The 14702-nt window shown below is 39.5% G+C and overlaps 1 protein-coding gene across 1 annotated transcript in view; it reads right to left on the reverse strand.

Moving 5' to 3' along the window:
• The window catches only part of LOC135487936 (E3 ubiquitin-protein ligase TRAF7-like), a 50947-nt gene that overhangs the window by 4714 nt on the left and 31531 nt on the right, over positions 1 to 14702 (reverse strand). Inside the window, exon 18 of the mRNA XM_064772236.1 lies at positions 549 to 668. Within this exon, the coding sequence (XP_064628306.1) occupies positions 549 to 668 (120 nt within the window). The remainder of the gene's footprint in view (positions 1 to 548; positions 669 to 14702) is intronic.

Raw genomic sequence — 14702 nt, forward strand, 5'->3', positions numbered from 1 at the left:
GAAAGGTAAATTAAAGATTGGCAGTACTTTTTTTGGGATCATTCTTAGGAAATAATTTATCATCCTTAGCAAATCATCCACAACAAAATCCACTTTCCATTTATTCCTGTGGAAACATGTCTTGAAATTAAAAGTTTTTATCGTTCAACAATAAACTGCTGCAGCTAGCGATCATCCAGTTGATGCCATCAGAATGCCAGAGATTTAAAACTAATTTGAGAATCAAATGCCAAATGGAGTTTAGTGCAGCTGCACCAGCTGGCAGTTAGGATAAGAATCAAAATTCATTATGGCAAAGCACTTAATTTTGTTTTTATACATTTTCCATCACAAAAGTCAACAGAATTTTTTTTTATGGGAAATACATTCAATTTCTGATGAACTTCAAAAAATTTCTCTGTACACAATTTCAAACATTTTTCTTTGGCACTAAGGAAAGTGGGCTCGAATATACGGTAAACCCGAAAATAGTTGCGGCCACTTTAATTTGCAGTTTTGTTAAGTCAACTTTGGGCTCTGCCATAGCAGCATGGGATTGACGTTCTTACCTTAACTGTGCTATCGACCGCCCCAGAGAAAACGCGTCCCCGAGAGATGGCTAGACATGCCACACTGCCTTGGTGGCGAACGAGCGTCTGTGTGCAGATCATATTGTCCATGCTCCACACCTACAAAATAGGAAATGCAAAAATATTAGATGACCATCAAAGTTTTGAAAGACAGCAGTAACGAAATTGTGAAGTCCGTAATTTCCATGATCATGCGCTACCTTAACCTTTTGAATCCCGGTGACTGACCAGTTGGTCATTTTGAAATAACGTTTTTTCCCAACGACCGACAGGTTGGTCTCAGTGATATTTTTATTCCCTTGAGCTGGGACGCTAGTTTATTGCTTGTTTTAGCATGTTTGATGTACAGTAGGGTCAGTCAGAGCATGCCTGGGTAGATGGCGCCTCGGTACCAGACTTTGGCGGTTGTATGCGGGCGCTATACATCGTGAAAATCAGACCCAATTTCGCAACCACGTTACCACCCTGGGATCCCAGGATTTTCAAGTTTTGGGATTCAAGAGGTTAACCACGTCACTACCGGACGTTTTTGACGTTATTCGGTTGAGCATCATTCCTGGCAATGACGTCATCAGACTGTGTACAGGAGACGTCAGTCTTTGCACGTCGAACCAGAATTTTGGGCTACAGTAGTGAAGTAGTTAACTGATGCAAAAACAGCCTATCGGATAATCATTACAGTCAAGTCAAAATGGCCAAGATAGTGTTTGAACTAATTATCTGTGATCAAAGTTACATGACAATCCAGTTCTGAAAAGTCAACAGTTCAAGACTTGTTTTTTGTTGTTGTCAGTGCTGCAGAGAAAGCTCGTTTGAAAACTGACACCGGGTAATTGTAGCGACACAGAATTATATAAAAATTTTATTATCACAAAATTGACAGATTGACCTATACACACTCGAGTTCCATCTCATAGCTCACCCGTGCAAGACAGAGTTACCAAGTAGTGGCAAAAACACAGGGCTGAGGCCTTCAATCCACCTGTAACCCCAATAAAATCATCATAATTTTGGCAAATTACAAACAACTTAAGTTAATTTTATCAAAAATTTTTTTTTGGCAATTTTTATCTTTGTGAGTCTAATATTTTTTGGCGAGCCTCAGTTTGCAGCACTGTGACTTCATATCTGCCGTGACAGTCACAATATGATATTATTTGCCTTATCTCAGCCAAAGGGATGTAAGCTTATATGAAGGTATCATCCAATTAGTGTAATTGATAATATTCATTGTCATGCCCCTACTTTCTCCCACCTTGAACTGTCCATACAATGTGGCCAAAGTTAAAACTCTTGCATCTTTTAATCACTGTTCTTTCGATGTGCTGACTTGACACAATTTAGAATGAATTTCGAGATGAAGATCTGATTTGTAACGTGAAACCTCACAAGCAAACTCTCAGTAAAACCTTTTAGGTTTTTTTGTAAGATGAATGATGTCACAAAAGCAACTAAAAATATCATCAGCACGCATCGAAACATGACACCATTAATGAAACACGATATATCTTAGACAACATCTCGTCCAGGAGTAACAATCCTGCAGTGCATCATGGGATATACCTAACGGTAGTTCAAATAGCACGTGTGGCTCACGACAGAAGCAGTAAGAAAGTCAACAAGTGGTTGGATCGTATACTTCTCATCTTCTGCTCCGAGACGGCTAGAACATGACAGGGAAGGTTATGCTGATTGTGAGTTTATTGATCTGTGTAGTCTGCTGGACGCAAGGTAAGATAATTAATTCCCTTTTTGCAGCTGTTAGAAAGTTTTAGATGACTTCTAAAGTCAATCGCTGGGTTGTTCAAAACATTTAACTTAAACTGTGGCAAACGACAATAGGTTTTTTTTATGAATTTTTTAGTCCAGGGCTGGGCTGTTGAAATCGTTAGCTCTAAATTTCTGCTTCTGATAAAATCTTTTTGGAGACTTCTCAAGTCAGGAGGTGGAATGTTGAAAACATTCACCCTAAACTGCTTCTAAAAGCAACAGGTTTAATATGACTTCTTAAGTTGAGGGCTGGGTTGTTGAAAACATTAACTCTGAACTGCTTCTAAAGCCCGTTAAGCCCGCTACACACGAGGGATTTCTCACCAACTTAGTTGGTTTTAAAATTAAGAACAGGTGCACAGGTGACTGGAAGTTGAGAGTTGTTCACCCACTCACACGAAAGACATAATCCCAGCAATATTTAGGTCCTGCACTATATTTAGGCCAAAACCTTGGTCAAGGCTGAGTGCAAATATCTATTATTTCTGGCGGGGAAATCTTAGATCTAGAAACATGGCTGCCAATGATTTTGTTGTGTACAATGAGAGGAAGAAAAAGAAGATTTTATCTATTATTATTGTAAAAAGTATCAGTGAAAAGAGGAAAAGGAGAAATCGATGGGATAACAGGAGGTTTTGGGCAAAATCGTGGATTATGAGAAGGTACAGCCTTGGCGCCTATGAAGATAAAGAGTCAAAATATGGCCCAACTATGTTGTTGACTGAATCACACGGGGAAATTTCTCCCCCACACTCCTTATATAAACAAAAAAATCCTTATATAAACAAAAGATGTCGTGGAGAAATAGAACAAGTCGGTAGTGCAGCCAGCAACTCCAACCAGTCGGGCAAAGTATCAGTTACCTGGTCAGGATTACTGTTATGAATTAAAATTCCAACTAAGTTGGTGAGAAGTCCCTCGTGTGTAACGGGCTTTACACACGAGGGACTTCTCACCAACTTAGTTAATTAGCTCTAAACTGCTGGGCTGGGTTGTTCAAGATATTGCTACAACAAATGTAGCTCTAATCAGAGTCCTTAGTTTTAGCTTAAACATTTTACTTTAAGTTTTGAAATTAACTGACAGAGATAATGCGTTTTTGGGCAGTTGACATCTGCTTCTTGAGGTTTTTGATGATTTTTATCAAGTAATGCTGTTATGAAATATCATTTTTTATGTTTTGCTATATGTGGTTGGTTTTAACGGAAATGGTCATATACACTTCTATCGCAATTAAGAACCTTTGACGAAATTAATAGAAATGGTCTCATGAATAGAAGAGATTTTAGAGTATCATCATGACCCTCAAGGCACCAACAGTAATGGTAGTCTTCCTAAAGTTTCCTGCAGATCATAAGAAAAGTTTGGTACCCCAAGGGTACCAGCATCACAGGACACACAAGGGCCCTAGGCTATACCACTTCGTTCAAACGCACTGAACTGTGAGCGATGGGCAACTGCAAGAATGCTCTGTGCATGAGTAGTAATCCTTTTGAAATACAGTAGAACCTCTCTATCAAGGACACCCTTGGGACTGACGAGTGCTGTCCTTCTAAGAGAGGTGTCCAGATCAGAGACTCAAGGTCAAATTGAATGGACACAACTTCGGAAAAATTCGGGACCAGATAGGCTCTGGCTGTGACCAGAGAAGGATGGATCAAACAACGAATATCAGTGTTCATATTTATCTTCATTGACCTTGCGATAATCTACGAACCTAAAAGCTCGTACATAAGAGAGGGTGTCCTATTAGAGAGGTGTTCGGTAAGGGAGGTTCCATTGTGCATGTACTTGTTAACTCGTTTCACTGATATATTACTGTTTCTGAATATTCATCGCAACAGGAGATGGTCATTTGATGCCATTTCCTTCTTCTACAGCGTTCGCTCTGCACTTGGAGGAGTTATAGTCTTCAGGGAGGATTCCTCCTAAGGCGGGATAAGCGTTTTTAAGTGCCACTACGGTTAGACACCAATTGAGTCTATTGGTCTTTTGCTTGCCCTGACATAGACCTCAGATAAAAGGAATCTCTGTTTTAAGTCTCAATCATTAGGATTGTGAATTTTAGTTTCTTGAAAGCCACACTGCTTAATTCAGAACTAAAATCCAGGATTCTTCCCAGACCCTATTGCATGGAACATGTAGCCAAGAGTTGAAGAGACATATGTAGCCAAGAGTTGAAGAGACATTTCACCGCCCAATCGTCATCAACTGAATATCGAAAAAAAGATATGGCAACAATTTTCTTGTTCCTAAAATAGTGATGCTTTCAATCAAAGAGGTCTGAAAAGACGTCACACATAATGGCTATCATCATCATCTTCCATTAGGTCTCTTGTTCAATATCAGCATCAAACTGGGTACCGGGTACACTTTTACAGATGTACTGTCACTAACAACTCAACAACACCGTCACCATCAACCAGCCTACTACATGGTAACAGTTTTGAGATTGCACTAACAATTAAGTTCACTTTGTGTTTTGGTACATTTCAAATTCATACAAGAAAATCTACTGGTAGAAAATATGTGACAGTTCAGTCTTCGAGATAATTACCGACAAATACTTATTAGAGCCATCAAGAAGGACTATGAACTATTTTTTGGCCTGAAGTAATTTTTCAACAAAATGACAAATTATTTGGCACGTTACATGCAATCAATCTACCAGAGTGATTGGCCATACGAGAACGGCTATGATATGGGGTAATATCCGAATGGCTAATTTCATAAAACCATGAATCAAACAATTACAATTGTCATCCGAAACTGTTCAAGATTGTCAGTCTTAACTGAAGGAAATCAAGATTTTTGTGACATTTCCTTTGCCATTTTCGTTTGCAAAGATTCAAGAAGTGTATTTTTCAATCATATTTGCCAAGTTGACTGATAGAATACTTAGATATGGTGTTCATGTGGCTTATTACATCATAATCTAAAAGTTGATAAAAATTGACGTAACTTTATGTTGTCAATAATTGCGCAATACTAGTCTTGGCGACTTTTAGCTGATTTGGTGGATGCAGAATATCAAGCAATAAAATGACTCTTATAGCAAAGGACATAATTGTTTTAAACAATCGTCAACATCACCGACCCAATTACAGAGATTCACCACCCTGACCCCGTCATTTCCATCATTTGATGATACCCTATATCATCATTATAAGAAATTCAGGACTTGCAGTCTGCTGAGATAACCACCAGAATATTCATAGGGTGGATTTACATAACAAAGGGACCAATACTATATGTCTTGTCACGTTGACAGCTAGATGAGTGGACAACTACAGCATAATAGAACAGGCAAATAACATAAAAAGGCACACGTGTAAAACAACTCGTTGTTTTCCCGCAGAATCTGCCCTAGGGAACTTGACCAACAGACAAACATAAGAACCTCTCTATTAAGGACACCCGCGGGATTGACCTATGATGCCTTAATAGAGAGGTGTCCTGAACACAGAGGTCAATTTGAATGGAAACAACAGATTTGGGACCAAAACCAGTGTCCTTAATAGAGGCTGTCCTTAATAGAGAGGTGCCTACTAGAGAGGTTCCACTGTATAATAAAGCAAGTGATAACTGAAAGACGTGATGCGTCAGTACGCTGGGTGCAAAAAGTTGCAGCGTAAATTTCATCGTGATTAGATGTGCCATTTGTTAACGGAATGGCAGGCGCCCTGCTAATGAAAATATCACGGATGGGTAATCATACCAATCAACCTACTCTGCAAGTTCTTCTTCCTCTTTTGCGTTGGTTCTGCCTAGGAGGAGTTGTTCTCCAGTCAGCGTTTCCCCTCCAAGGCAGGGATGAGCTTTCTCCATGCCAATACTGTAACGCACCAATTGGTGTTTTCAGCATAGGCTCCAACTCTGGCAACAACTCTACAAGTGATTAGGTCAATTGTTCTACATTTTGACATAACTATCCGCGTGTGGCCTAACATTTGGAAAGTCAACGTGTAAATTAGTCATGTCCCCAATTCAACTAATCATTATTCTATTTTCAATGCTCTTTACTGAGAGATCAGTAGCATACAGTCCAGATCACAATTGACATCCCTTAATGACACGTCACTGACGCGCCACCAAGAGCGTACGTAAGTCGTGCGTTGCACGCAACCTTCGTGGAACGTTGCGCATAACTGACGCAAAACAGAAAGGATGTCAATTGTGACTTGGACTGTAGTTGTAACAGTGTCAGGCTCATAATCAGGAAATTGTGGGTTTATCTTCTGGAAGGATCACCAATGTTTCAACCCACCATCATTGAGCAAGATACTTAACCCTAAATTGTTTCGTCCTTTGAATGAGACGATGGAAGTTCAGATCTGTCTTGTTTTTTAAATAGCTCGGCGATTATGAATGAATAAACTCTGTTCACTCTATTGGCTTATAGCTTGAGAAAGAAAGGTGAGGAAAATCCTGTCGTATAAATAATCTGGTTCGACGAAGGGTGACGAAAAACGACCAGAAATCAGGTTAAAAAGTTGAAAATTTTGTATAGAAGAGATTATACTGGTATCAAACTTTCTCAATCTTGAAATGAATGAAAGAAAAACGTTGAGGATTAGAGGATTAAGCGTATGTTTGAAGGACATGTCTTTTGTACTGATCACAGGCTATTTGGGTTCTGATCTAACTCATCCAATGACACAAAGAAAAAATGCTCAGGTCGTCCAGCACTCTAAAGTCACCTTGGTTCTGTTCTTGTCAATGAAACAACTCAAATCTTAACGTTTTTTGTTCACACAACAATAACAATAATATAATAAATCTGGGTACAACTGCTGTAATAAAAAAATATTCATCACCTTGGTTTCTATTAAAGTTTAATATGCCACCAATATCTCAAGCAGTCTTTGAAATGTTCCCAAAATATTTTGGCTTAACGCGAAGGTCGGGAGAAGTGGACTAAAAACATCATTTCATAGTGACAAACTTCCCACCATCTGAACTGAAGTTTAAAATTCACCGATGAAGACTTTCACATCAAGCTTAAATATTTGAACAAAATTTCAAATTCTGACTTGGATTTTTCTTGCAATTTCGAGATCTGCTGCAAAGAATTTCGAATCAAAATTTAAACCTTAGTGAATGATAACTTAAAGTTCGCGGAGTCAGCCTTAATAATGTCATCAAGTTTGAAATTGAAATTCACTGAAGAAATCTCCGAGGTGAACAACAGAGGCACTAACACTATCAGTTCAAAACATCCAGTCAATCAACTTGTCTTGATTGCCATAAAAACACCATTGGGACCTAGACTTTGGAAAAACTTCAGCGAAAACCAATATCTGACAAGACCACTGTCAGGTCCCAACAGCCAACCTCAGCCAGGATAAGGAGCCCATTACACATGACAGGCATTGAAGGAGGAAGCAAAACATTGGATATCTGACTAAAGGTTCTAGAGGATAGATGATGTCACCTACAGCCATCGGCTATAAAGGAGGTAATGAGCACTGTGGGAAAATGTTAACTCATATTTTCTGGGAAATTTTCTACATCCAGTACTTGGGAGTTGTTGTCATCAGTCAAAAAGTTTGTTAATATGATGCCATCAGTCAACTATTTTTGTTAATATGTTGCCATCAGTCAACAAGTTTGTTAATATGTTGCCATCAGTCAACAAGTTTGTTAATATGTTGCCATCAGTCAACAAGTTTGTTAATATGTTGTCATCAGTCAACTATTATGTTAATATGATGCCATCAGTCAACTATTTTGTTAATATGTTGCCATCAGTCAACAAGTTTGTTAATATGATGCCATCAGTCAACAAGTTTGTTAATATGATGCCATCAGTCAACTATTTTGTTAATATGTTGCCATCAGTCAACTATTTTGTTAATATGTTGCCATCAGTCAACTATTTTGTTAATTTGTTGCCATCAGTCAACAAGTTTGTTAATATGTTGCCATCAGTCAACAAGTTTGTTAATATGTTGTCATCAGTCAACTATTATGTTAATATGATGCCATCAGTCAACTATTTTGTTAACATGTTGTCATCAGTCAACTATTATGTTAATATGATGCCATCAGTCAACTTTTTTGTTAATATGTTGCCATCAGTCAACTACATGTATTTTTGTTCACGTGTTGCCATCAGTCATTAAGTTTTATATCACAGAAGCATCAACCATCCCTCCTCAATTTGCTCAGTCACTGCACAAGCTAATCACGAGTTGATGTGATTTTTCCGGACATGCACTTTCTCATTAGAACTGGCCTGCTAATTTGTGAGAGCAAATTCCAGGAACTCAACCTCACGCTTAGGCAGAATGAGGGAAGATGGCTAGATTTGCCATGTTAGATGTCAGTTCTACTATGTCATTGTCTGTCCAAATATGGTTATTGCCAGGATATATTATGAGAAATATGGGAATCTTAAGCGTGCTGGAGACTAGGTGGTCAAATCTGAGTCTGTTACTCATTCTGATAAAGTGCATTATTGATCTTACTCTATTTCTTTAGAAGCAGGACGATATTTGGCATAAATTCCCTCTTGCATCAATGGCAACTTCCTATTACTTAAACCTCAAAGGCTGTTTATCAACCAGCTACAACTTTGATGCATTTTATTGGTATGGCATGTCTTTTTACATTACTTGGCTCTCCTGTTCCTAAAGTTGCAGCACACTAGCTGCCATCTCTGGCATCCAGAGGAGTTTGACTGATCCCTCTTGCTACCAGTATTGGCAGCAAGAGGATCCTGGCACACTCCTCGCATAGAACTGGAGAATTTTTATCGACTGAGTTGTTCAAAACAACATTAACTTTAACAGGAGCGTTAAGTCTTGACGTGAAAATATTAATAGGTTCAACTGAAAGAGATAACGTCGTTTTAGGACACTTGATGTAACCATTAGCAAGCATGGATTAAAGAAGAATGTTTAACTAGCTGTTGGTAGAGAGACTAGCACTTAGTTCTAATTTTGAATATAGGAGGCTTTTTGTAATTATATTAGCTCTCATTCATCTGTTAAACTTATCAGATTGCTTCTTTCTGAAATATTTCATCACAACCCCGCACTAAATATTCCCCACAAACAAAATGTGTCAATCGGGCTGATTAAAAATGTATTTTTTTTGAAAAATCTAAAAAGGTTGAGTGCCCATCTACATGTACGTGATCAATAAAGAAAACGGAAAATATAAATTTGCATAGTTTTCCCCTTTCACAAAAATCAAAGTAACTCAGTTATAATAGCAAGTACGAAGATGAGAGCGGTATCATTTTTGCCATATGGTTGTGCCTTTTAAACCCTTTCAAGACGAGTCTCGTAAAATTGCGAGCACCGCAATACCTCCGTTCTGGATGAGTCTTGCAGAAATGCGAGAGCGACGATCTTTTCACTACATCGGTTTTCCAGTCATTGCTAATGCCGATCCGCATTTTTAACTGCTCGGAGGGGATTCCCGACATCCTGGGGAATACCTTTTCTATTAATGCCAATGGCGATTCATGCAAAGCCGATATTTTGCTTTCAAAAACTTTCGATTTTGGACGAAAAAACTCGAAAGATATCCAGTCTCGAGCGGAGGTTTAGGAAAAAAATATTCTGTCCTGAAAGGGTTAATGGCAACCCTTGCAAATGGCTGGGGGTCAATTACAATTGAACACCATGCGATTTATGGGGTTATATTGAGTTATTCATTCCTCCCTAATCTATACTCCCATTAGGGATAATGTGACTTTGGTACTTTTGAACAACCCGGCCCAGACCTAAAGTCACCACTGGCGGCAAAAAAACTCCTTTGGACGCCAGAGTTGGCAACCAGTGTGCTGCAAGCTTTAACAAGACATCGATATTGACAAGGAAACGAATATCCAGTGAACTGAAAACATGTCTGGTAATAGAGAACAGAACAAAATTACTGGTAGCTTAAAGGCCTTTTGACAAAGTTACACCATGAGAATACGGTTGACTAAATCAATAGCAGCTCGAGCGTAAGGAAATCGACACTGTTGATAGTTGTCAAAAAGCATCAATAACCGGTGATAATACAAAGGACATATTCTGTTGCTCTCCATTAAATTGCACTGCAGACAAGTGAATTTTATTGCAACAGGTGTCACAGATTTCTATCAGGTCTGCCATTAAATTGCAGATGCCTGCAATTAAAATCTAGCAACAGGGAGAAATATCAAACAAGGTAGATTTTGCAGCAAATATTACAGGGATGTCCGATTTTGTCACATATTTCTATAGTTTAACGCAGCAATAAACATTGCCTGCCCTGCAATTACAAATGCTAGTCATGCACCTGTGTTCGTCATACTCGGTGATCATATGCGAAAGAAAGCTGAGCTTTTGAAAAGAAACTTTTGTCAGGTATTATCAGAGGAAAATAAGACTTGGGCAATGGCTTCTGATACCATAACTTGATCAAACAGAGAATAACAGCAATTACCCAAGAGACCCCCCACAAATAGAATACAAATACTGTTTACCAGAGTGGGTCGATTATTTCTTTGAGCAAAGCCCCCGCTAAAATTTAGAAATGAACTCTAAAAAATGTTTAAAATCATTTTACTAGGCAGTGCTTTTGTGTTCCAAACACTTTTGATCCGCTGAAATATAACTTTTCAGGTAGGCCCACACAAGAAACAAAACTTCTCGAGCCTGGGGATCTCAAAACAGTGATATCAAATTGTCAAGGATATTACGTTATTAACCACTCAAATGGTGTCCTTCCTTCGAAACATGATCGCATGTGGGAAAGATATCCAAAACTATCCAACCACTGGGAGTGAAAATGAATTGTTGTCTTTTAAAATCTGAGGCAATTTGATACATATTATAACCTACATCTACAGAAAATTATGACTCTTGTTCCATCCCTTCCCCCATAGCCTTTTTGAACTTGGCTGGATTACCTGAAAGAGGAGTACAAGGCACTCAGGTCACTGCAGGGAGGACTCCTCCTCCAAGGAGAGATGTTGTTTTATGCTAGACACCAATTGCGTTTACCCGCCTAGGGAATCAATCGTCAGCCAGAGGCAGAGTCCATCACAAGCTCCCCATTTTTGCCACTTGGTGGGGTCTTTTGCTTGCCCTGGCATAGACAACAAGAAATCTCAGTTTTATGTCTCATACAAAGGACAAAGCTAAGTGCCTTACTCAAGGACACAAAGATGGGACAGTGGTGATCCATCCGAGAGTCGAAACCCTAACTCCTGATTATGAGCTCCGCACTCTTTTGAGCACAGAATTCCCAGCAGACTGGCAAAAAGACACGAAGGAGAGTAAAAAATACAGAGGTATAATGCTCTTGTTCCTTCTGGGGAAAGTACTGAACAGGGTGATACTGGAAAGGCCTGAAACTGCGGTTGATGCCAAACTCTAGGATGAGCAAGGAGATTTTTTAGCAAAAGAAAATGTATCCAATGGACACTGTGGATCCAACTGGATGACTTTATAGCGTTACTCTCACAACAACAGGTGAAAATGCAAGAAAAGACAACTACGCTAGACTCCCAACTCAAAACCTACTGGTCTGAACATCAATGGAGGCAAGACCAAGCTCCTATATTAAGTAAACGCAGCCAAGGCAAATCCCATCATCCTGAGAGATAAACCTATTGAGGTGGTTGACTCCTTTATCTACCTGGGAAATGTCACGAACCAACTGGGAGGCACAGACAATGATACAGTCCAAATCACACTTGACACCCCGTAAATCGCGTCAGTGACGTAGGGTCTCATAAGTCGCACGTTATATACTTGTAACATGGAGAGATAAACGTGTCACTGGTGGGTCATTGGTGTGCAACTTGCGTGAGTGTTGTACGTCACTGACGCAAAGCAGGATGGATGTCAATTGTGACTTGGACTGCACTGAGATCAGAATCCAGAAGGCCCGAGCTATGTTCCACATCCTAATGAACATCTTGAACTCAAGAAAGATAGCCGCCGCCAAGACAACGCGGAGAATTTTCAAATCGAATGTTGAATCTGTGATGCTGCATGGCTCAGAGACATGGTAAACAACTGGAACGGCAATGAAAAAACTCTTCATCAACAGCTGCCTGTGAAGGATCTTTCACCTTAAATGGACAGACCCAGTAGCAAACGAGGGCCTGTGGAAAAGAGCAAACAAAGACCCAGTTGAGATCAATATACTCCATCGGCACTGGAGCTGGATCGGGCATACACTGACGAAACCACCATCCAGCATCACCCTGTCAGGCTCTGACATAAAACCCACATGGGAAGACGAAACAGGGAAGAGCATCATAATCCTGACAGTAATAAATGAAATGCAGCAATAATCTCGGATATAAATGCTGCGCAGTGAATATTTCTTTGTTCCAAATATTCTTATTAATGCAGTGATGCCACAAAAGGTATTATCTATGATGTTATAACACAAATAATCCATTTTCCTCTTACAAGTAAGTTGATTTAATCCCACTACCCTTTCATCTTGTCATCAAGAATAGAAACCGCAGGAAACACAAAGCGCTATTGGCAGTAGTAAATCTTCATCGTATGAAAGCAAGTGTCATCTATATTACTACATTGTAAATGAGAGGCAAAATTTTCCTGCTGGTGATCGTGGAACACGGTTACGCCCTGCTCGAACTAGCGTAGGTCTGTGACGTCATCATGTCAACCGATTACGATTGGCTACGACGTAAATCTCGTCACGTCGCTGCCGCGAGCGAGCTATCAGAGAATCAGACGTGGTCTCGGTGAAAGCTATACTACGATGAAAGCTATACTAAGCTACTACTACTACTACGGTGAAAGCTATACTACTTTCCAACCAAGACCCAAATGCTGAATGTTTGATAATATTGCCCACCAAAGCCAGGAACTTCGTTTTAACCATTCTGATCATCCCTAATCAACCAGTTGGGCGACCTATTATTCTTGCGACATAAAATCAACCGAGTGACCCTCACCCCACCTAAGCAGGAGTCCGAAATGTTAGCTTGAGGAAGGTGGTGAATTGTTGGTTTTGAGTCACCAGAATAGACCACATTCGAAAGTTGGCCAGAAGGTCATAACAAAACATTTTGCATACATCTTGACAGTGCACGCACCTGTATTGAGGATTTGTTATTTTCCGCTTACCCGACTTTTGAATGTGGTCTATGGTTGTAACAAGTCTCACCCACATGGTCGCATATAACAAATCCTCCTACTGGGGCCAGGCTAGGGAAAATGGATTATACTTTGTTCCCAAAGATTTGCTATAGTGTGTCAACTAAAGCCAGGAACTGCATATTTCAAAGCCACTTATTGAGAATAAGATGATTTCACTCTCAGTTTAATCTCATTGAATCAAATCAAATCAATGTATCACGTGAAGGTCATCCATCACATGTAACCCGACGTACAACCAAATATGGCTTAGGCATGTTAGGCCACATGTTTTTTATTGCTTGGTCTACGGAATAGCCGCCCTTGAATTCTGGGGCTTTAAAAGCAAAACATGGTTGAGGACCTGAGATAACATAGGAATTTCTACATTATTGTTGTTTTCCTCTACTGGGATGTACTAAAATGTGCTTTGTAGAGCCATGACTTTTTATCTTTGTCTCAATTTTCCTTTCATTTTTATTTCGACCACCTGTGACCATACGTGTATAAGTTTTAGCGACTCATTCCCGTAAACCAAGAAATATGAAACATGTGGCCTTGCTTGCCATGACTTATACTCTGTTTTATTTATTTATCGCCGAGATCAGATAATGTTACAAATGATGCTGTCAATGGGGGAGAAAGTTTCGTCTAACTGTCTTTTCTGTCACAACGATGCTTCTTCTGGTTGACGGAAATTGTTATGGGTGTCGTCAAGAATTAATGAAGACTACTCTTTATCAATCACGTCTATTCTTGGCGTCGTCAAGGCCAGTGGGAATAAATGGAAGGTAATAGTTCATGCAGCGGTCAGTGTTAACCGTGTATCTGTAGGAGCCGTCTTGGTGAGGTGGCTTAGGTCTTGGACTAGCGGTCATGAGGTACCTGGTGCGATCCCCACTGTCGACTCTTGGCAATGTCTTACTTGCATGTTGACTTGGCAATTGTTACTGACCACGATGTAGTTCGTCCGTGCGGCCACGCCAAGAGGACTAATGTTGTTGTCAAGGCCTATGCCTCATTTACAAGCCTACAGTTGTGCTCATAAGTATTCATACCCCTGTTTATTTTACCTTATTCCTATGGTGAGCTGATTTCGGCTTTCACTACATGGCATATCATCTAACAGTGGTAATATCTCGAATTTGCCAAAAGCTTTTCGAAGTATTTCAAATTATCGTGAAAATATCAAAATATCAAATATCATGAAAACCCTACTTTTTAAAAACTCAATGATATTTGTAAAAAATTGCTGGGCACT

This window comes from Lineus longissimus, chromosome 1 (assembly GCF_910592395.1).
Source record: "Lineus longissimus chromosome 1, tnLinLong1.2, whole genome shotgun sequence".
Taxonomy (NCBI): domain Eukaryota; kingdom Metazoa; phylum Nemertea; class Pilidiophora; order Heteronemertea; family Lineidae; genus Lineus; species Lineus longissimus.